The sequence below is a fragment of the Paramacrobiotus metropolitanus genome, unplaced genomic scaffold (genome assembly GCF_019649055.1).
Source record: "Paramacrobiotus metropolitanus isolate TYO unplaced genomic scaffold, Prichtersi_v1.0 Parri_scaffold0000069, whole genome shotgun sequence".
Lineage (NCBI taxonomy): Eukaryota > Metazoa > Tardigrada > Eutardigrada > Parachela > Macrobiotidae > Paramacrobiotus > Paramacrobiotus metropolitanus.
In genome coordinates this window covers 121,328-142,105 of record NW_026570289.1, presented here as the reverse complement: position 1 = coordinate 142,105, position 20,778 = coordinate 121,328, and the positions used below count along the sequence as shown (strand labels likewise).

General features: G+C 41.2%; 3 protein-coding genes across 3 annotated transcripts; 2 read left to right on the top strand and 1 right to left on the bottom strand.

Annotated features, from left to right (window-relative positions):
• The first annotated feature begins 347 nt into the window (after positions 1-347).
• On the top strand, positions 348-12,073 carry LOC129594586 (papain inhibitor-like). Its single transcript, XM_055491323.1, has 2 exons — positions 348-421; positions 11,504-12,073. Exons 1-2 carry the CDS (start codon positions 382-384, stop codon positions 11,836-11,838), a joined length of 375 nt encoding a protein of 124 aa, XP_055347298.1. The 5' UTR covers positions 348-381; the 3' UTR covers positions 11,839-12,073.
• Positions 12,074-14,523: 2,450 nt separating this feature from the next.
• LOC129594596 (uncharacterized) lies at positions 14,524-15,697 on the bottom strand. Its single transcript, XM_055491336.1, has 3 exons — positions 15,472-15,697; positions 15,276-15,366; positions 14,524-15,104 (listed from the first exon to the last, which is right to left on the bottom strand). The coding sequence occupies exons 1-3, from the start codon at positions 15,520-15,522 to the stop codon at positions 14,695-14,697; spliced, it is 552 nt and encodes a 183-aa protein (XP_055347311.1). The 5' UTR covers positions 15,523-15,697; the 3' UTR covers positions 14,524-14,694.
• Positions 15,698-19,305: 3,608 nt separating this feature from the next.
• Positions 19,306-20,085, top strand: LOC129594554 (uncharacterized). The gene is made up of 3 exons (XM_055491288.1): positions 19,306-19,356; positions 19,450-19,522; positions 19,874-20,085. The coding sequence occupies exons 1-3, from the start codon at positions 19,306-19,308 to the stop codon at positions 20,083-20,085; spliced, it is 336 nt and encodes a 111-aa protein (XP_055347263.1).
• Positions 20,086-20,778: the final 693 nt, after the last annotated feature.

Below are 20,778 nucleotides of genomic sequence, written 5' to 3'. Positions count from 1 at the left end.
TACACTCCAGACGGTGCCAGCAATACGCAGCGTTAAGACTCGGTAAAACCGATATCTCCAGGGTTCAGCTACCGAGCTGCCCGCTTCTGCGAAGATTAGCGATCAAGCGTTTTTGAAGTAAACTTCGTCTAAAACTGCCATGCCTAATCAACAAAATCACGAAATCTTCTCAGTAATTTGCTGTATAAGGGGATTCGCCGGAACATATTTTGAGTGTTTTGAGAAAGATTTTTAGCATATCTGCAAAACACTGGCGCCTAAAAACTATATAAGGTTCGACGCTTTTCTTCCATAACAGTAACAAAACATTCAGTTCAGTCTCAGCATCTATACCAATTCTCTCTCTGTTTTGTCATTCTTCTAACCTACCTTGTCTTTAAAATGGCCGCTCGCTACCTTTTTGGTGTTGTTGTCTTCGTAGGTTTGTGCGCTGTTGCTCTGGGTTTCCAGGGCAAAGCGACCCTTACACTCCGGGAGCTACTACGGCCTGCGGAAAGGTCAACAGTGCGGACGAAATGGTGATGGCCATCAGCTGGATGCAATACGGCGATTACCGCAATTCCAACAAGTCACCCTCATGCGGCAAGTGCGCCCTCGTCAAAGCTGTGGACAAATCTGGTCAAAGCAATGGTGAGCAGGTCAAGGTCAAAGTGGTCGACCGTTGCGAGCGATGTATCAGTGGCGCCGTCCTGTTGTCTTCGGCCGTCTTTGAGAAGCTGGCTTCCGAGGAACAAAGCCAGGTCATCTGGAACTACGTCGAATGCTAAATTAGCTATAAAATGTCCCCTGTCTTCCTGCTTTCTGCAAATTTCTGTCGTGTTGTATGACGTCTAATGCTATTTTGATCCCTTCTCCGCTACTTTGCTTGCTTTAACTTTTCCTAAGGCTTTTATTAGTTCGTTATACAACTGTTTAGACGTGGTGCGTCTGATCGATGAATAAAAATCTAAATCTTTTCTTTGAGGCTAATCATTATAGCTGGAAAGAGTGAAAGAGGCTTTCGAGCAGCCCAAGTCGGCATCGTAGTATTCTCTCTTTATGATTTTGTCTCAACAGGCGACCGCGGTGTTCAAACCAGTACATTGTATGATGTGCTCATATTGTATTTTACAAAATGTGCAGGGTACAAGTCAATAAAACAGTCAACAGAAAGCGCCAGTTTAATTCTTTTCAGCTCCCTCTGTTATTAGAAAACTAATGCCGCGGTCCCCGACTGTACCTCCAAGGACAACTGGCCGCAGAAATTCGTGCGAGCGGATGTCTCCAATATGGTTGTGCCGCCGGCTTTTGTTTCCTTGATAGTGGCAGTAGCCGAAGGTCCTCAGAGCCCGTTTTTTCGATGGTTATCGGTGGGAAAATGCATCGGTTGTTTAAGTACGAGTACAATGTAGACTGCGATTCTTCCACCTGGGGAATTTTTATTTCACAAATCGTGGTAACATCACAGATCATAAACAGTCAATCAAAGTAACAAAATTTCATTTAATGCTGCCGTTCCATCCATTGTTCCGAGCACGGAAGCGGCGTTCCCCGCTGAATTTCCACTGACAGTCGTTGACGAAAAAACTCATGAGAGCGAGGCTCCCCAGTATGCTGCTGGAGACGCTTGCCAATTTCTTTCACTAAACGGGCAGCTGAATTTCCCCATGGCCCGAGTGTTTCGAAAGCAAGTGGTGCGAAAATGTATTCCGCCTAGGCCTAGGTCGCGACCGATCCAGCCGTGGTCGGTGTGGACTTTATATGTGAAGTCGCAACGATATCGACTTACAGTAAGTCCCGTGCTAAGCATATTTCTCATTACTACTGGTTGTTGTACGCACAAATGCGCATAACGTACAAATGTACGCCCAACTTTTTAAATGTGTACAAATTTATATTGCATAATCACATTGGTATTATGAAACTTTTGGTTAGAAAACTGGACAATAATTATAAATATATCAGCGCAGACAGTCGGTGTGCACGATAAATTGTAGGGCACAAATGACCTTAATTCTTTAATTTTGTTAACATCGTTTGAAGCTAGTATACGAGTCTATGGAAACATCTGTTCGAAATATTATTTGGACATCGTAGATTTTCTGAGCTGGTTTTATTGGTCGCCGTCCAGGATGTCATACGCAATTAGGAAGTGTACTGCCATTAAAAATTTACGAGTAGTTATGCTTTTTTCTCGCATGAAAATACCCGGTTCATATTAATCAAACTTGTACGAAAATGGCATCTGTACGAAAATGTAAACACTGAGATAAAATTTCCTGTCGTTTCGCCGGTATTCAAAATATTTCGCTGAAATACTTCTTTTCCTGGACAACAGTGATTGTTTTTCCATAGCAGAGTTTTAATAAACATGCATTATGCGCAAAAAGCCAGGCAGAAGAACGCGCAGACCTCTGCAGATGAGCGTGCATTTGGAATATTTTTTCAGTTGTGCATTTTGATTTGCCGGAGATAAGCCATTTATTACTATTAGTCTATCAGTATGGAAAAGCTATGAAAAAATTAAACAGATATTTTAAAGTAATAACTATTTCCATTTTTTCTTGTCACAGATGATTTCGTTGCTCCGCTGATGCCGTTCATGATCCAAATACATAAAATTTAAGACTGAACAAAGCTCACCGTCAGTGTTTCGGCTTATGGTCTCTATTTTCGGAGTACATATGTACAGCGCTTCCACTTGCGCACTATCTTTCTTCACAATTAAAAACCGCTGTTGCTAATGAGATAAGACTGCGTAGAGCAGTAAGGTTGCTGCTTATTTCCTTGTTTTTTTTGGCTCCACGATTCAGCTTTTAGTTTTATTATTTATATACCGCTGCATATTATTTGGCTGTCTTTTTCGATATTTTATTATAACATGTTCTGTTAACCGTAGCTACTGATTACTGCGCTGCTGTGCTACAGCTGACAGTGGGCATTGAATTAATACTACATACACAGTAATTGCTAGCCTGCTATTTGTTGCAGTTTGTCTGGTTTATTACTTAATAGCTCTTTAGAATTGTAATTATTTTAATTGAAAGTGTATACAAGAGTGAGCCTTATCTGAGCATCTGCCAAGTTTTTTTCAACCTTTATGATAATAATTATTACAATCCGATGCTCATGTATGTACAGATAGAGTAAAGCTACTATGATTCTCTGCGGTTATGTAAAGCTCCTCATTTATTGACGGCGAACATCAGTACAGAATGCTCCGAAATGCGACTATTTAAATGCGGTGAGTGAACTTTTTCCGGTGAGTGCGGCCGGAACTTTTTGGGGACTGGAACTTTAACCACAAGCGCGTCGCAGTTTGGAATTCATGTTGCACGAGGGGCTATCAAACAATGCCTGCAACAATATAATTGCAGATAAATAATAAAATTAGCCTGATTGTCTATTATAAGATCATGATCCACAGAATTATGAAATTTAATATTTCTATTATACATAGCTTTTACTTATATATATTTTAAGGAGTTTATTAGAATCCTTTACAGAATCGACACGTACTGGCAGGATACTTTCTTTTTATTTGTTTCATTTAACAAGAAAACGAAGAAAACGATGGATTATATTTGCCGAATACAGTAACAAACAAAGGAGAAGTGATATTAATATTTCCATCCACTCGTTGATTTTGTAGTTACTTACGCAACACCGAAAATTACATAAAGTTTTGTAATTTACTTACATTTCGCCGGTATCTTCCTGTTTGTTTGTTGACCGAGATGGGAACATCAACTATGATGCTCGTCCTCGGGGTCTCCATTGGTGTTTCGGGATCTTCGGTGGTTACCCCGTATGTTGTTTCCGTTTGCGGTGCTGAAATAACGTTTGTTGCATAAATAAACCGACCAGTTATAGCACGCATAAAAACAGTTAACGTCAAAATTACATAAAAAAGAAACTACGGGAAATTTTTCAAACGATGATAAAATTGAAACTTGTAAGAAAAGTGCAGGATGTGTAGGCTGTTAGTTGACCGGGCCACGCAAAAATTAGAAAATAAAGACTACAGTTTTCATACTTTTACATTTTGTTCGCTCGCTACACTGTTTATATCGAGGGCTTCATGTATGAAAATTACTTTGGAAAATCTTGCGTACTGTGTATTAACACTTACTAACATCCGCTGACGTTGCTCGCGGCACGGCGTCCTGCAAAACATGGCGGTAAATTTCATATCGATTTCCGAAGTAAATTCATTTCAATTTAAAGATCAACAACTGCATGGAGCTGGTGTAATGCACTTACCGAAAAAGCCAGAATGGCAGCCGCAAGCAGCAAGGGCAGGAAAACGTTCATACTGCCGAATAGGAGACAGGAATTACGTGCCAATCAACAGAAATTAATTATTAGTAAAATAACATTGGAATTATACAGATAGCTGAATCGGAGCTACCACGAGCTTTTATAGGAATTCCCGCTGGGCTGAGATGCATTTCTACTGCAGAAGAGCTGTGGCGGTTATTGTGCTTACTGTGCGAAATGTTCTTAGAATGCGATTAAGCGATTTTGAAGAAATCACAGTTTTTCCGTCGAATATTTGAAGGAATGATAAGTGATTCCCCGCAGCCGACGGGCCCGCTCCAGCACCCGGCGTATTCACTTGAAAACTGCGTCGCCAGCTAACAGAAACTGAACGCAGACGTGTGTACAGTAAACTCTGTAAGATTGAACAACTGCGAAAATTGAACAACTGCGAATATTGAACGCCCGTGTAGGAACCGGCGCGTCTCGAATACTGCAAAAGCTACTGCGAATATTGAACAGTTGGTTACATTGAACACTTTTGAAGGAACCGGAGGTGTTCAGATTACACAGGTTTTACTGCACTAGCACTCGTACGTTTGTAGCCGACAAAGCTGTCTGCCTGCATTAGCACCGTGCTAAAAACCACCCGGTTGAGAAAACACACTCCATTACATCATATGGGGAGAATTCCGGATTAGGGATTCTGTAGTAAGGAGAAAGGCAAAAACTTGGGCTAACAAAATTTACGACGGCGATTCTCCCGCCTCCACTAGGTCGGTAACAACTGTCCATCTTGTTTGTTGTTCTACCGTATAATTCACAAAAAGTCAAAAACTGACCATGGTGAGTAAAACGAATTTATCGTTTAACATTTATTTGTTGCTGCTGCGTTATGACAATGCCACTCTCATGAACAAGAATGGAGAAGAAATATTATCGATTTAAATCTTACTTTGTACTTATGGTTAGTATTCATTCTGCTATGTTTTGGCCTCTAAATTCTTATAAACATTGTTTGTCTGCAGAATTACAACATTATCTGTACAACTAATGTAAATTACATGTATATATGCGTGGCAAATCTTTGCGTTTTGTCAGATACTAGAACTGGACGGTGTTTGAAGTTTATCGGCGTTGGTAATAAGTTTCAAAAATTAGATGTTTGGGCATACAGATTAACAATACATGGACAAACCTATATTGTCAGAGCAGCAGAGATACACTTGACTCGAGCGTTTACCGGCAAAACTCGCGTCTGCGTACTTTGAATCCACTGCAGTCGGTGGCGGCAAGCTGCAATGTAAGCACAAAGAAAATCTACGTGATTCCTGCTAGGTAGTACTACCAGCGGAATCCATTTCCACTGCGCCTTCTGCGAAGATTTCTGCCATCAAGTATTTTAAGAAAGAGAAGTCAGTTATCTACTGTTCTTATGCACTTAATAAATAAAACGAAATCTGCTTAATAATTCGCTGGATAAGACAGTCTGCCGGAAATATTTTGAGTGGTTCGAGGAAAATTAATGCCGTGGCTGTAGCCCGCTGTATTTTAGAAACTATATAAAGATTCATGCGTTTCTGTGACAACTACAACAAATCATTCAATCTTAATTCAAATTCTCAATCGATTCTGTACTTTCTGTACTTCCCAAGTCTTTAAAGTCCTTTCCTATAAAATGGCCGCTCGCATCATCTTCACCGTTGCTGTGTTTGCAGGTTTGTGTGCTGTTGCGCTGAGTTTCCAGGGCAAAGCGACGTTCTACCTTCCGGCGATGGGAGCATGCGGAAAGGTCAACCACGAAAACCAGATGGTGATGGCTGTGAGCAAGCATCAGTACGGAGAGCACAAGAATCCCAACAAGGCGCCCGTCTGCGGCAAGTGCGCACTGGTCAAAGATGTGGACTCCGGAAAGCAGGTCAAGGTCAAGGTGGTCGACCGCTGCGAGGGCTGTGCGAGTGGCGCCATCGATCTGTCCCCGGCTGCCTTCGAGTCGCTGGCTCCCAAGGACCTCGGTGTCACCCAGGTCACCTGGAACTACGTTAAATGCTAAATCTGCTGTTGTTTAGACTGCGTGCTTTCGATGCTTTTATTGTGCTACGCTGCTACTAGATACTGCTTCGTTCCAATGTGGCTCCTCCACCGCTTTTAATATTAGTGCTTTATAAATTTAAAAATTTTTTCGTCCTGATAGCATGCGAAGTTTAACGACCGGTATGCAGTAATAAAAGTTCATAAATAAAACAAAGATACTCGTACTTATGTTTGTATCGGGTTAAGTTTCCATATCCGCCGTATGGAAAATGAACGTGTGTTGAGCATGCTCTAGCAGCCTCACATTAGCCGGAAAAATGTCCACAAGTGGCGGAGTTGTACGGTATACATAATATAGATATGTGATAATGAGAAGTTCAGAACCATAATTAACTTACGTTAAATACTTACTCTAAATACTTACTAGTATGTTTGAAATGTAACTTTTGCGCATACCCCAACATTAATCATTAAAATCAATCTAATTATCGCTTGTGATTAGAAAATTTATGTCTTGCCGGCAGATGAAAGCGGTAATTATGTAAAACAGTTCAGGATAAAATTTTTGCACCACCACTACTAGGATATGGATTGCATGGTTGATCTGTTGTTCAGAATGTACGGTTAAAACGATCCATTATTGAGATAAATCAATGTACTATGTACATGAATAAAAAGGTTGGCGTCGTAATATTTACCTTCTTTTGCTTCTTCTATTTACTTTTGTGTGCTGTTGTTTATAAAACTGTAATAAAAACTTCTGCGCATAACTGTGACCTAATATTTTGTTTTTCTTTTATTAAACGTGATCTGTTATCGTATAAACGGCGACTACTGAATTCTTCCCGGTTCTATAACAAAATTCAATATAACAATAAAAATAACATAACAACAAAAATAACACAACATTCTATAACAATAAAAATTCAGTTTGGATTATAATAATATTCACTCGTGTGGAATGCGTAATTACTACCCGTAAATTATATGAGGTTATCAATTAAATATACTGACACAGCATCTGTACGCTTGCCCAGATTTCAGCGACCTTTGTTGCAATTTGGTGCTTGCACCTGTTAATTCACATAAAGCTTCTCATAGTTCATTTGTGTCATTTCATTTCTGTGATTAAAAGTTATGCATTTCGTAATAATTTACCGACGGTCCTTAGGTTTATTGTTTTAATACGACGCGAGATGAGAACCTCATGTATGGTTGGTATTGCAATTCGTTTCCGGCGTGGCTGTTTTCGATTTTAGAACAACGTGAAATGAAATCGTTTGCATAAATCTGTCGGAAAAGATACAGTGAAACTCCTCTTAACATTCACCTTCCTATAACATTTATAGTTATGGTCTACCGCCCGGTAGACTATAACACAGGGGCAGTTCTCTTTATAACATTCACCCCTTTACAGCTATAACATACACCTTTTATGGAACCGGTAACAGTTTTCCCAGCTTATTCAACCCCTGCGTAACATACGGTTGACTAGGCTGGTGAAGAAAACCATTTCGGTGTCTCTAAAAGAAGGTTCCAGCTTCTGTTTTTAATCTGATTAGTACCGGATCTTCCAGCTCCAAGCATACAAAAGGGCAGCAAAACTAACATTCAGACCGAATAATGTCCATACTCTGATATTGTGTTTATTTTTTGGTTAAGTAACACTCCCGGGGGTTGTGCCCCTGAGCCCCTGAGGGCAGTGCCGCAGGGAGCAGTGCTTCTGTATAACATACACCCCTCTGTAACATTCAGAAAGCCTGGAACGGAGGGTGTATGTTGTAGAGAAGTTTCACTGTACAATATTTAAAAATGATTTGTATGAAAACGTGGTGAAAATTATGAAGGTCTGAATACAGTATTATTATGAATTTATACAGGGGTGCCAAGCCAAGTTGGGGCAGTTGTGTAAAATTAAATTTAAAAATTTGCCGTACGCAGTTCTGTTTTCATTTACGCATTTTTCTAGCTAAACTTTTTCTTTGCCGATTCAACAGTGTCAAAGTTGTAATCGTTTGCCGTGACAGTAAAGGGCAAGACTGGGATTTATGGTAAGGGGGAGTGGTCATTTTTCGGAGGCTTATAACTGCTCCTCTGGAAAATACGCCAACTCATACTTTTATGTGGACATGTTTGAAACCTGTTGAGCGACCCAGAAGGTGTCCGTGAGGGATCAACATAGGGACGATATGCCATCACTGCTCGAGGTGACCTCGAAACAAGTTTCATCTCCCATAGACTGGTATGTTAAAAAGCACCTTCAGGAAAATGCGATTGCCTAGAGCACTGATCCCTTTAGACAAGATGTCGATGCTTAGACAAATACTATGAAGGCTCCGTTAGGCAACTACGCTATCCACTGAACCTTCTCAGCTTCTTCCAATTTTTAAATAGTTGTCGAATAAACTTGATTATTTCTTAGTAAGCAGTGCCATTTTTTTACCAAAAATCAAATTTTAAATTTGGATCCCGTTCCCTGACCCTCAGTTTTTTGCATGGAAACAAAATCACTGAAGGTGCTATAGACCAAGAACTATCATGGAAAGATTTGATAAAACTTTTCCACTTCACTGCTAGAAGTCGAGGAATTTTTTTAACTGCCCCAACTTGGCTTGGCAGGGCTGTATGAAGATTCAAAATTATGAAAATTCAAAAATACAGTATTATTATGAATTTATATGAAGATTCAAAATTATGAGGTACAAACAAAACTTTGTTTGTGAACTTTGTAAAAAATTAGTTTTATCCGATGAAGGTAAGCTGAAAATGGAGCTTTGGTAATATTTTTGTACTATGCATTGTAACAGTTACTGAAGTCGGAAAGTATGGGTACATCTCCTTTACAGAATAGCAGTTACTGTGATCAATTATTAAGACATTCGCAGAATTGGCTCATCCATTAAAAATCACTGCCTTTCAGTTGAATATTTATTCGAAATAAACAAGTGATTCCAGCATACTGATTACTGGTATATGGTGGGTCCGCTCCAGCACCTCGTGTATCCACTTGAAAACTGCTTCGACGGCTAACGGGAATTCATTGCCAAGTTTAAACACGTGTACTCGTATAACCGGCAAAACTGCCGGCTGCATTGGCACATTACAGTAAACCTTTCGGATGTGAAACTCCAAGAAAACCTGTTGGGTGGAAGTCCACATTCATGATTTCATCCAACAAGAACAGCGAAAAAAAACTGGGCTGGCGGAATTTACGACGGACACGGTTTTGTCGACTTTATTAAATATGCAACGGTTCGTGTTTAGATTTGCTACTACAGATACTTGGACCAACAACTCACGAAAATAATTTTATTTTTTATTTTTTATTTTTTTTCTGGCTTTATGCTCTAGAATAACCACATTGCTATCAAGCACGAAAACGAAACTATAATGATTTTATGATACGGAGAAGCGCCTATTCTAACCGCAGACTTGCAGGCGTACAAGCAGATGTTGTTTGAAGCTGTTTCCACAAATACAGCCAACCCGCGGACGGCTGGTAGGCATTTACAGTATGTGTGTGATACACTTGACAGCCATTCATTACAGATGGGCACCGGATGAGATTTCTGTACCTAACCCCATCCGACGCTTTTTGAAATTTTTATTCGATTTTTTTCCATTTTCTTATGATTATTCGGTCCTTATCCGACGCTCGAAATTTTAAATTAATCGGATAATTTACACGCAACACGCACTTTCGGACATAAGCAATTTTTTAGGATACAACGATGTAGGCTTTACATTCCGCTCACAATTTCTAAATAAAAAAGTATACAGTGGTGACATGCTATACGGCAGTCGCACTACGACTACCGTACTAAATGACCAACCACACACAGTCGGTAGAGTGGGACTATCTTCTGAACGATGATTTGCTTCTAACTCACAGCCAAATATCTGGATGATGCTATCCAGATTCTAATGTGACTTCCTGCAGGTACACACTAATGCTTTCGCCACAAGAAGGTCACTCAGGATCTCATAACCTTTAATGATTTATTCATAATCTGAAGACTGCACACAGTGCATACAGACTCTCCAGCCACACTATCAAATCTGCACACACTGCGCACAGATCTGGCAGTCAAGACTAAACTCAGACTCACAATAAACTCATCGACACAAGCAGAATCGCTGATGAAATTAGCGATCAGAATTTTTAGATAAGAACAGATAAATCGTACGTGAACTACGACGGACGTACAAACTACTAAGTACAGGCAAATTACGCATACCGCGTTAATGGCAAGTTAATAGCGTTGTCGATCCAAACTTCCGCGATGTGCCGAGCGTCTTAAGGCATCAAAAAAGCTCTCCTTAACAATAATAATTTGAGTACTACCAACGGCCAACCACCAACGGATGGAATCCGGGGGTGTTTGGTAGTTGGTTGCACTCCGTGGATGGTCGTCGGCTGGTCCTGCTGAATAAATTTAGCAGTCGGTCCGAATGCGCGCATCATCGTACAAATAAGTTACCGCATGCCTTGTTTGCACTTCTATAATTTTTAAAAAATAAAAGTGTTGGGAAATAACTATTATACTGGCAGCATAATAAAACTCGCCGCAGCTAACGTATAATACACGTATACTTCTATGACAAATGTAATAAAGTCAAATTTTGATGCTTGGCGAAAGACGGTATGCAATTTAACATATGTATCCGCTGGTAAAAAGTTTTCCAGGTGCCTGAGCAAACAAAATTTCTACAATGCATGCACAATTTATGAGCCCCAGAAAAGCACTCCAGTCGAGGGTTTTACCGGCAAAAACGCGTCTGGGTACCGTGAATCCACTCCAGACGGTGGCGGCAAGCTGCAACGTTAAGCATAATAGACGTCTCTGTGATTCAGCTGTTATTAACGGAATCCATTTCCACTGTGCCTTTCTCCGAAACTAAACCATCGAACAATTTCAGACAACGGAATCGCCTAACGCTAATATGCCTATTCAACAAAAAGAAGAATTCTTCTCACTAAATCGCTGGATAAGGCGATTCACCGGAACATATTTTGAGTGGTTCGATGAATTTTAATGCCGTGTTTGCAACGCGTTAGCTCCTGCGAACTATTTAAAGATCTACGCTTTCCGTTTAAAACAGTAGCAAACCTGTCTGTACTAACTTAGCATCTCTACCGATTCTGTATTTTCTCAGTCGTTTTCTTCATCTTCTAACAAACGTTGTAAAATGGCCGCTCGTTTCCTTTTTGGTGTTGTTCTCTTCGTAGGTTTGTGCACCGTTGCCCTCGGTTTTGAGGGAAAAGCGACCTTCTACTATCCGGCGATGGGAGCCTGCGGAAAGGTCAACACGAAGACCGAAATGGTGATGGCCATCAGCCATGTGCAGTACGGAGAGCACAGCAACCCCAACAAGGCACCCGTCTGCGGCAAATGCGCCCTGGTCAAGGCTGTGGACTCCGGCGAGCAGGTCAAGGTCAAGGTGGTCGACCGCTGCGAGGGATGCGACAGTGGCTCCATTGACCTGTCCCCGGCCGCCTTCGAGAAACTGGCGGACAAGGACCTCGGCCACATCGAGGTCACCTGGAACTACGTGAAGTGCTAGATCGTTTCGGCTATAGCGGCTATAATTTCGAACATTACAGTAACAACACTGCCTGCTAAAACGGGCTTTCTCAACTACTCTGTAGATTGAAAGCATCATGTCTCTACGGCGTAGATATGCTCTTTGTCCACTGGTTATTGCAGCAACGTATTTATCAGTATGGAATTTTTTGGAAAACACGCATGTTTTGGCCGGTATCACCAAAACTTCGCCCGTTTGCGAAGGTATAGTAGGCAAATAATATAACAACATCGCCGGCAGTCCGGATTCTGCTGACGTTCCTTTTCAGTAAAGGATCGCTGACGTGGTGCCCGTATGTTAACGTTAAGCCTGCAAAACTGCGGTCTTGGCTATTCTGTAGCTCTATGATCTTCGGTGCTTGCTGTATAATATTAGGCGAAGAACACATCTGTGTGATCTTATAGTTAGTGAGAAAGGCAGGTTGAAGTTGTTGAGCGGATTTTGTAATACGTCCGAGAACCAGATGTAATCCTAGTTATGTATACGGGCACCAGGAGTAATCTTAGCTTAGTTATATCAACACCCTAGAGTAGTTGGTAACATAATGGATTATAAGCATGGAGATGCTAAATCATAAACATAAGCGTACCGACTTATATTTCACACAAGTAATTTTTAATTTTTCCGCATACTGACCACCACTTTGCTGCAGTAACCCAAGGAGGCCTCCGTGGCTGCCCATTACTCCAGCCCCCCAACCAGCCGCCCTGCGAGAATCGTTGTTACCCTACCGGCAATCTGACCTGTGCAAATTTCCCGGAAGCCAGTTGCAACACATATAACTGCCATGGCTGTAAAACCGTTTTTTTTGGCTACGGGGAGGATTTAGTTTCAGGATTCGTTGGTTTCACGTATCTGACGGGAAGCTGCTCTGGCACACCCAGTATCCGGCCAATCAGAACGAATCCGGGCTGCCCGGCCATACCCGTTAACGCAACCTGTCCGTCAGGTTCCGACGAAACTCTGTGTAAACCGGATCCGTGTTCATGTGCCACGTGTCCCGGAAATCCTTATGCGGTGTGCTGTAATAATTTCTGTAACATGAAGTGCGAGGCGTATTTTATAGATGCCAGTGGACGCAATGTTACCGATACGTGCTAAAAGTCAGAGCAGCGCCGTTCGATGTACTGTACGGAGAGTGGAGACGCTGAATTTTAAATAATGCAGCCAATGAAACTGTAAATTATTCATAAGAAACACAATTCACCCAGAGATGGTTTTTAAATGTTTGTAAACTGTATCTGGGGGACTTTGTCAAAGGCAGCTGTGGCTGAATACAGAGACGGCACCTTTACAGCTTAATTTTAACTAAAATACTCTTTGCTTCCCCGTTCGCATACGGAGACTTTTTATGAAACTTTTTTCTGCAAATTACTTGCCAAAAAAAACAGATGTACTGAATCAATCTGTTCATTACAATTTACAACCTGAACCGGGAACAGGAAATACATTACTGCAATTAGGTATGCGCATCACTGTATACTGTATCGGCTATGCCATAACATAATCATCAATGGTACTAGTTTCCCCTCGGAATCGTAAGGGGTAGTTGGCGTTTCCGTTTGCAGCCGGAAGTCGTTGCGATTTTCTGGTGCTGTGTACAACATTTTAAACGAAACCTTCCGTGCTTAAACTAGAATTGCTTGCACGCTCACTTCGGCAACGATAACAACAATGACAGATTTATTGTTGAGACGGTTCTCCTGCCTCAAAGTATCCAACCGGCAACCTAAAAAAATTATCCAGATAACTGAAAGATAAAAATATAAGATAATCGACGGATACAATAAGGCCACGTTAAGAAACGCTTGGATACTGCAGTTCCTGATCGTCCCCAAAGCTGTACTCAGCAGCAACATGAAGGATACAAAGAGGATGCCGTGGGATATTTAGCACTCTGCACGTATAGCGAATATTATTGTTATCCCATTCCTTTTAAGAAGCGTATCCCACAGCACTCTCACAGTACCTTTCGTGTAGTATTCATCTATCCCGTCAATTTTGTTATGCTTTCTTATGTTTTTCTTAGTTTCTTTAGCAAGGTGCATGTGGATCATGTAAAAAGAGCTGATGGATATACGTAGAGGATACCGTGGAATACGGCGGGATACTGCGGATACAAGGAACAAGTATCTCAAAAGATTTAACATTTACGAAGTCGTCCATATACGTCGTCCTCTACTATTTCTACATGCACGAAGCATTTACAATACGTATAATGCATTTTGGCATTTAGGGCAATCATTAATATGTATTACTATGAGAACGGTTGATACGAACAAAATACTGCGACTTGTAAAATGGCTAAAGACTTTATTGTCTTTTTAAGATCGAGGCGGATAAAATAGCCTGGCGGAAGTTGAAAAATTGCAGGTGAACAGTTGACCAATGCTTTCAGTAACCCCGAATCGGCATATTGGTGCAACGAAATTAAATTATTTGATTACTCGCTGCGCTGCTGAATGGTACCACTTGGTACCAAAGTTCATATAATTCACCATTGCTTTCAAGCCTGGTCACAGAATGAACAACATACGTTTATACGCAAATTAAGTTCTTAATATTTATTGTTAATACATTTCAATGAAACGCTCAAGATTTTGTTGAGACAACATGCAGCTACCAGACAAATTATAGAGCCGATAACATTATTGTTCACGTGGGATTAAATCAATTGCACTATAGGCTCAGGAACCAAAATTGTATGACAAACTGAATCCAATCAGGAACAAGTAGTGGATATCGCAGAGAAGAATTAAAAAAGGAATTAATTACAAAAGGACAGCAAAAACTAGATAGCATCTGAAAGACGGTGGCTAGTCAAATGCAGTCGATTCAGCAAAAAGCATATTCCCACGTGACCTGGATATGGCCCACATTCTTGGAAGCCAGTTTCTGGAAAGCGGCTGGAGACAGATCGATGGAGGCGCCGGCACATTTCACACAACGATCGACCACTCGGACCTTGACCTGCTTACCGGAGCCATCCGCTTTCACCAGGGCACAAATACCGCAGACGAGCGCGTTTTTTGGGTCCTGTCCGTACTGCTCCTTGCTGACCGCCATCACCATTTCCTTTGCAGTGTTGACCTTTCCGCATGCTCCCATTGCCGGGGTGTAAAAGGTCGCATTGCCATGGTGGCTCGGGGGAAAGCGAAAGGGTTTCTCATTTTGGACAAAAGGAATAAGGGAGATGGCGCTCATGTTGCGCTTTTTTCTCGGTGGAGCGGGATTCATTTCCACTGCTAAACGAAATTGTTTGTGTATGTAAGGAGTACAAGCATGAATCCATCTGATCACCAGAAAAATTCTTCTGAATTATTTAAACGAACTCAGTTAATGGAGAAAAATAGTTGTAAATTGTATAAAAAAATGTAAACAGTAAAAAATTGATTTTATGGTATACAGACTCTTACCGGTCTCCGGCATAGTATTGCGACCAAACGGAATTTTGCCATTCACTTCCGGCGACGGAGGTGGTGAGTCCTCTTTTTCCGGCGTGGCGTACTAGAGAGAAAGGCGTTTAAATGCAAACACTTTTTCAATTATTTCTTGTGTCCTTATGCTCCTGTAACGGGTAATGCGTCTGCTTGTAGATTGTTTGGAACCTACCGAAAAAGCCAGAAGAGCAGCCACAAACAGCAATGGTACGAGAGCGTTCATGATGTCCGATTTGTAATCGAGAAAACCGTGAGACAAAAATTAAGTTTTTGGAAATGATAGTGTCGAAAATGTGTTTCTCATTTGAAGCTTCTAAAGGCTTTTATAGTAATTTTTGCACCGCCGATCTTTAGTAGTTCAAATTGTGGCGGCTAATATGCATACGAATTGAAATATCCAGAGAAATCGCTCGCTAATTTTACAAGAATTAAAGCGTTTCCTTAAACATCTGAGGCAACTAAAAGTGGTTCCCAGGAATCCGACGGTCTTTCTCCAGCGCTCCGCGTATCAACTTGAAAACTGCGTCGGCAGCTACAGGGAACTCAGTGTTAACCGCACGCTCGTGATTAACAACATATGCATAATGTGCATAAAATATCCATAAGCACAATGAGAATTCCACTCCAGACGGTGGCGACAAACTGCAACGTCAAGCATAACGGAAACCGGTGTCTCCATTAGGCAGCCAGCAGAAACGGCAGCCATTTCGCACTTCTGCGAAGATTAACATCAAGTGTTTTTAGAAGGGAAAATCTGCGCTTTCATAGCCATTAAATAGAAATAGCGAATTTCGCTTCACGGTTGACTTGTTAAAGCGATTTGTTGGAAAGTTAGTTTGGATCGTATCATGGTACGAAGAATTTAAACGCCATGCCATGTCTACAAGGTAGTGGGTCGTAAATACTATTTAATGCTGAAGCCTTCCTTTTACAAAAGTAATACAATATTCCGCATAAATCAAGGGTTCGATTACAGTAATACTGTGCTTTCTCAGTTTTCAGTCTGCTTCTTTAGTGAAATGTCCGCTCGAACGCTTTTTGGTATTCTTGTGCTCGTATGTTCATGCAGCGTTACCTTTTGCATCCAGGGCAAAGCGACGTTTTACATTCCGAGCACTGGCGCCTGCGGAATGGTCAACACTGAAGAGGAACTGGTGATGGCCATCAGTCCAGCGCAGTATGGACAGCACGGCAATCCCAACAACGCACCCGTTTGCGGGAAGTGTGCCCTGGTGAAATTTGGCCCCTATAAACAAGTAAAAGTCAGGGTGGTGGATCGCTGTCTGCAATGTGCTAGCGGCGCCATCGATCTGTCTCCGGCCGCCTTCGAGAAGCTGGCTGCCAGGGATCTGGATTATATTCATATCAGCTGGCACTACGTCAAGTGCTGATTCAGCTGCCAACTGCCCGCCACGTCTTGCCCATTTCCGGCTGTCGGAGGTTCCCTGTTTGTACTGTTCTGGTGCGCAGCCTCCGTCAGTTTACTTTTCTTAACTGTGATTGTGATTTGATTGTTGGGTTTCGAATCAGTGTGATGTCATTATGCTGCCTTCGTTTAAGCTTCTTACTACGAAAAATCCGCCCTATGTGCTCCCTGTACAATACAGTTTAACATCGGGGCTCCCGGCTAGAAGGGACTTTTAGGATACGGCTATCAGTCGGTTTGGATTCTGAATCAGAAAAATTCGGTGATTTCGAATCTGCAACCGGTTTATTGCGAGAAATAAAACAGTTGTTGAACACCCGTAAAATTGGTTGAACTGGAACTCAGGCAGAACCATTTTTTGTTTCTACTTATACCGAATTAACGAATATTAGCAACAGAAGTTTTAAAACGGTCTAGAAAACAAACTGTTTTTTCTTGGAATTTGTGACGCATTTAAGCGGATATTTAATTTAAAACTTAAATTTTCAACAAGGAATAACGGCTTAAAACTGAAAAACCACAAGTCAAAATATAACCGCGCACAAGGGGGTTTGGCCATACTGCCTGGGAGCCCAGAGAGACTGTGGTTGTAACTTATAAGTATAAGTACTTGTAAGCGGAAATGTTTAACGAGCTGTTGTTTTTGTAACTGTTTCTTTAACACGTGTTTAAGTGATGACAAGAAGATTAAACTGCGAAATATTTGTAAGTATAACATAAATATACTTATAAGTATGTACCTGTGCCGTAATTACGGTACGCTTTACTGGAATCTGGATAGTAAAAGAGAATTACCGCTCGAAGTTTTCAGTTGTTTTAACTGCTTTAATTTTCTCGGCATAAGTAACATTCATCATTTTAATTAATTCATTGCTACTGATTTCATGTTTCACGAAATACTTTGGAAATAAACTCTTATAATTATGCACCTGACTGACAGTTTTGGTTCATAACAGTTAATTCTGGTTGGTCATTCAAAAAAAACTCTTAAAAAACGATGCATGTAAACATGGAAAACTAGCGTAATTACGAGCCTCACGATACAAAACTACATATCTGTGCATAACCAGCGCGATGCATGCTTGCGCCCATATAATACACCTGCAAACAAATACTGTACTACCTACACCTGCAAACTATTACACCTGCAAACAAATACTGTATCTGTACTATCTACACCTACACCTATACTGCATTCACTATTAATGCATTTAATTGGCAATATTAATAACCAAATAACTTTTGAGTGTGGGCTCATATACCGTAAAATGGCGCGATAAAATGCTGATTTCTTGAAAATATACCGAAATTCGTTAGGTTTATAGCAGATGCAGCACATATCTGTGGTTTGAAACTTGATGCACAGATCAACTTGTCTCCTTACGAAAACCCATTTGTACGGACTAGGTTTTGTACGTAGGGATTCGATATTTCAGTCTGGTGGTAAGCTTAATACTTCTTTCACCAAAACTTTTACGATAACTTACAAAACAGTCACTTATTACAGAGGCGGCCTAATCACAGATAAAATTTGATCTAAATTTGCTTCCACCGGCGCTGTCCTCATGATGTCGCCTTTCCTCGTTGGATTTCAAAATGCTGATCCGCTGGCGAAGATACATATTCCGTGGCTCATTTTTCGCCGGTTTCTTCTCATATCATCTGTCAGAATTCCGCTATCATGCAGGAAGCTTCCGGCACGGACGCCAATCCTCGGAATGTAGAACGTTGCTTTGCTTTGTATACTGAAGACAACGTTGCATGAACCTATCAGCACAGTAATACTTTCTAAAAAGAGACCGAGCGGTCATTTTATCGGAAAAGCGGGAAAGGTTTGAAGAAGTACACAATCAATTTTTATTTGTGCAGAACATTTTCTTACTTCTGCAAACGAAAGGATCTAGAATTAAACAGTATATTTTAAAACCCAGTGTGTTGCAAATACGGCATTCAAATTCCTAGAACGATTCAAATTAACTTAATTCCAGCAAACCGCCTTTGCCATGCAATCGCGAAGCGGACTTCGCAATTTGTGTTAAATGGTCATGACAACGCCGATTTTACGTTGTAGAAACACTTGATTCCAATCTTCCCAGAAGTGCGAATGGATTCTGCTGTTGCTAGCTGCCTCACGCATACACCGGTTTCCGTTGTGCTTGACGTTGCAGTTTGTCGCCACTGTCTGCATAGGCACATGCACATTACTTCTGCGCATATTTTCCGACTATGTTAAACGCGCGCGCGTGTCTAATGCTGAATTCCCTGTAGCTGCCGACGCAGTTTTTAAGTGGATACGCGAAGCGCCGGCGATGGCCCATCCGATACCCGGGAAGCACTTACAGTTGTCTCAACCATTCAACGGAAAAACTTCGATTCCCACAAAATCACTAAAAAATTTCTGTGAATTTTTTTAAAAGTAAGCCTAATAGCCCCCACAATTTAAACATCTTTCCTTAGAAATAAAGAGCAGCGGTGCAGAAATTCCTATAAAAGCCTTTGGATGCTTCAAATGAACAACATTTTTAAGACTACCCTTTAATAAATATTTATTTCTCTCTTGACCTTTTCAAATCCGCCATCATGAACGTTTTCGTACTATTGCTGCTTGTGGCTGCCCTTCTGGCTTTTTCCGTAAGTACAAAGTACACATTCTAAATGCAGTCGCGGTAAAGATACACTTACTAATTTTGGAAACTCCTTTAATTGTGTCGCCTTGCTTTCCAGGGTGCCATGCTGGTAGAGAAGGGGTCATCATCTATACTGATGGAAGAAAACGTGAAAACTCCGCCTGAAACCGGTAAGAGTAGCCAAATCATATTCAAACGTCACCGTGGTGACATTGTTGCTAATATAGCAATACGCATTAACAAGAACTGATTTTGCACCTGTGTTGTCTGTTAGCCACAAAAATGTTATAACGGGAACGGACTATTAAATGCAATCGATTAGAATGAAGAATCGCCACTCTTCCTACAGAATCTTGTTGACGCTTCCACTAAAAATCTGCTTAATGTTTTGTGCTATTTTCCTACACTTCACAATCATTTTTTCATTGGTTAGGTTAATTTAAACAATTTGAACGAATATTATGGTGATTAGACGGGTACAAGCTAATTGTACGCCTTACATACAAACCGATTTTGTTTAGATCCGGCTCAACCGAGAAAAAAGCGCAACATGAGCGCCCAGATTCTTATTCCTGATATCACAGATAAGAAGCCATTTCGGTTGCATCCGAGCTCTGGTGCCCAGAACTTCAAGGGCAAAGCGACGTTCTATACTCCGGCGATGGGAGCATGCGGAAAGGTCAATACTGAGAGCGAAATGGTGGTGGCGGTCAGCAAGGTGCAGTACGGATAGCACAAGAATCCCAACAAGGCACCCGTCTGCGGCAAGTGCGCCTTGGTCAAAGACGTGGACTCCGGAAAGCAAGTCAAGGTCAAGGTGGTCGATCGCTGCGAGGGATGTGCCAGCGGCGCCATCGATCTCTCCCCGGCCGCCTTCGAAGAACTGGCTTCCAAGGATTTGGGTCACATCTGGTCACCTGGAACTACGTTAAGTGCTGAACCGGTTGTATTTGGCTGGAGACTGTCTTTCACTTGCTTCCTAATTACAATTTGTATGAGTACTCAGTCGTGTTCTAAAGAATTTTTTTCTTGTTTTTATTTTGCAATATCCGCTGCTTCTACCTTATTTGCTTTATTGTGTCATACAGCTGGTTGTTAAGCTGAATTCGCATTCGATTGAAATCCGCTTGAATAACAATGTTATCGCCTTTCTGTAATTTGGCGCTGGTAGTTGTATGTCGTGTCAACAAATCTTGAACGCTTTCTTCGAAATAGCTTAAATTAATATGGATTTCGTCAACAAATCTTGAACGCTTCCTTTGAATAGCTTGAATCTTGAACGCTTCCTTTAAATTAATATGAATTTATACGTTCTCCTGCGAACTGCATTCACCAGGAATGCATTATTGGCAGTATTAAAAGACAAATAAATATTGAATGCGGGCTCATTTACCGTACAACGGCGCGATGAAATACTGAATTGATT

What these genes read in the sequence shown, in the direction of transcription:
- LOC129594596 (XM_055491336.1), bottom strand. Translation starts at nt 15,522, where the DNA reads ATGAACGCTCTCGTACCATTGCTGTTTGTGGCTGCTCTTCTGGCTTTT. An exon ending in CTGCTCTTCTGGCTTTTTCG is followed by an intron (nt 15,367 to 15,471) that starts GTAGGTTCCAAA and finishes CTTTCTCTCTAG; the next exon opens with TACGCCACGCCGGAAAAAGA. An exon ending in CAATACTATGCCGGAGACCG is followed by an intron (nt 15,105 to 15,275) that starts GTAAGAGTCTGT and finishes AATTTCGTTTAG; the next exon opens with CAGTGGAAATGAATCCCGCT.
- LOC129594554 (XM_055491288.1), top strand. Translation starts at nt 19,306, where the DNA reads ATGAACGTTTTCGTACTATTGCTGCTTGTGGCTGCCCTTCTGGCTTTT. An exon ending in CTGCCCTTCTGGCTTTTTCC is followed by an intron (nt 19,357 to 19,449) that starts GTAAGTACAAAG and finishes CTTGCTTTCCAG; the next exon opens with GGTGCCATGCTGGTAGAGAA. An exon ending in GAAAACTCCGCCTGAAACCG is followed by an intron (nt 19,523 to 19,873) that starts GTAAGAGTAGCC and finishes GATTTTGTTTAG; the next exon opens with ATCCGGCTCAACCGAGAAAA.
- LOC129594586 (XM_055491323.1), top strand. Translation starts at nt 382, where the DNA reads ATGGCCGCTCGCTACCTTTTTGGTGTTGTTGTCTTCGTAG. An exon ending in TGGTGTTGTTGTCTTCGTAG is followed by an intron (nt 422 to 11,503) that starts GTTTGTGCGCTG and finishes TTCTCTTCGTAG; the next exon opens with GTTTGTGCACCGTTGCCCTC.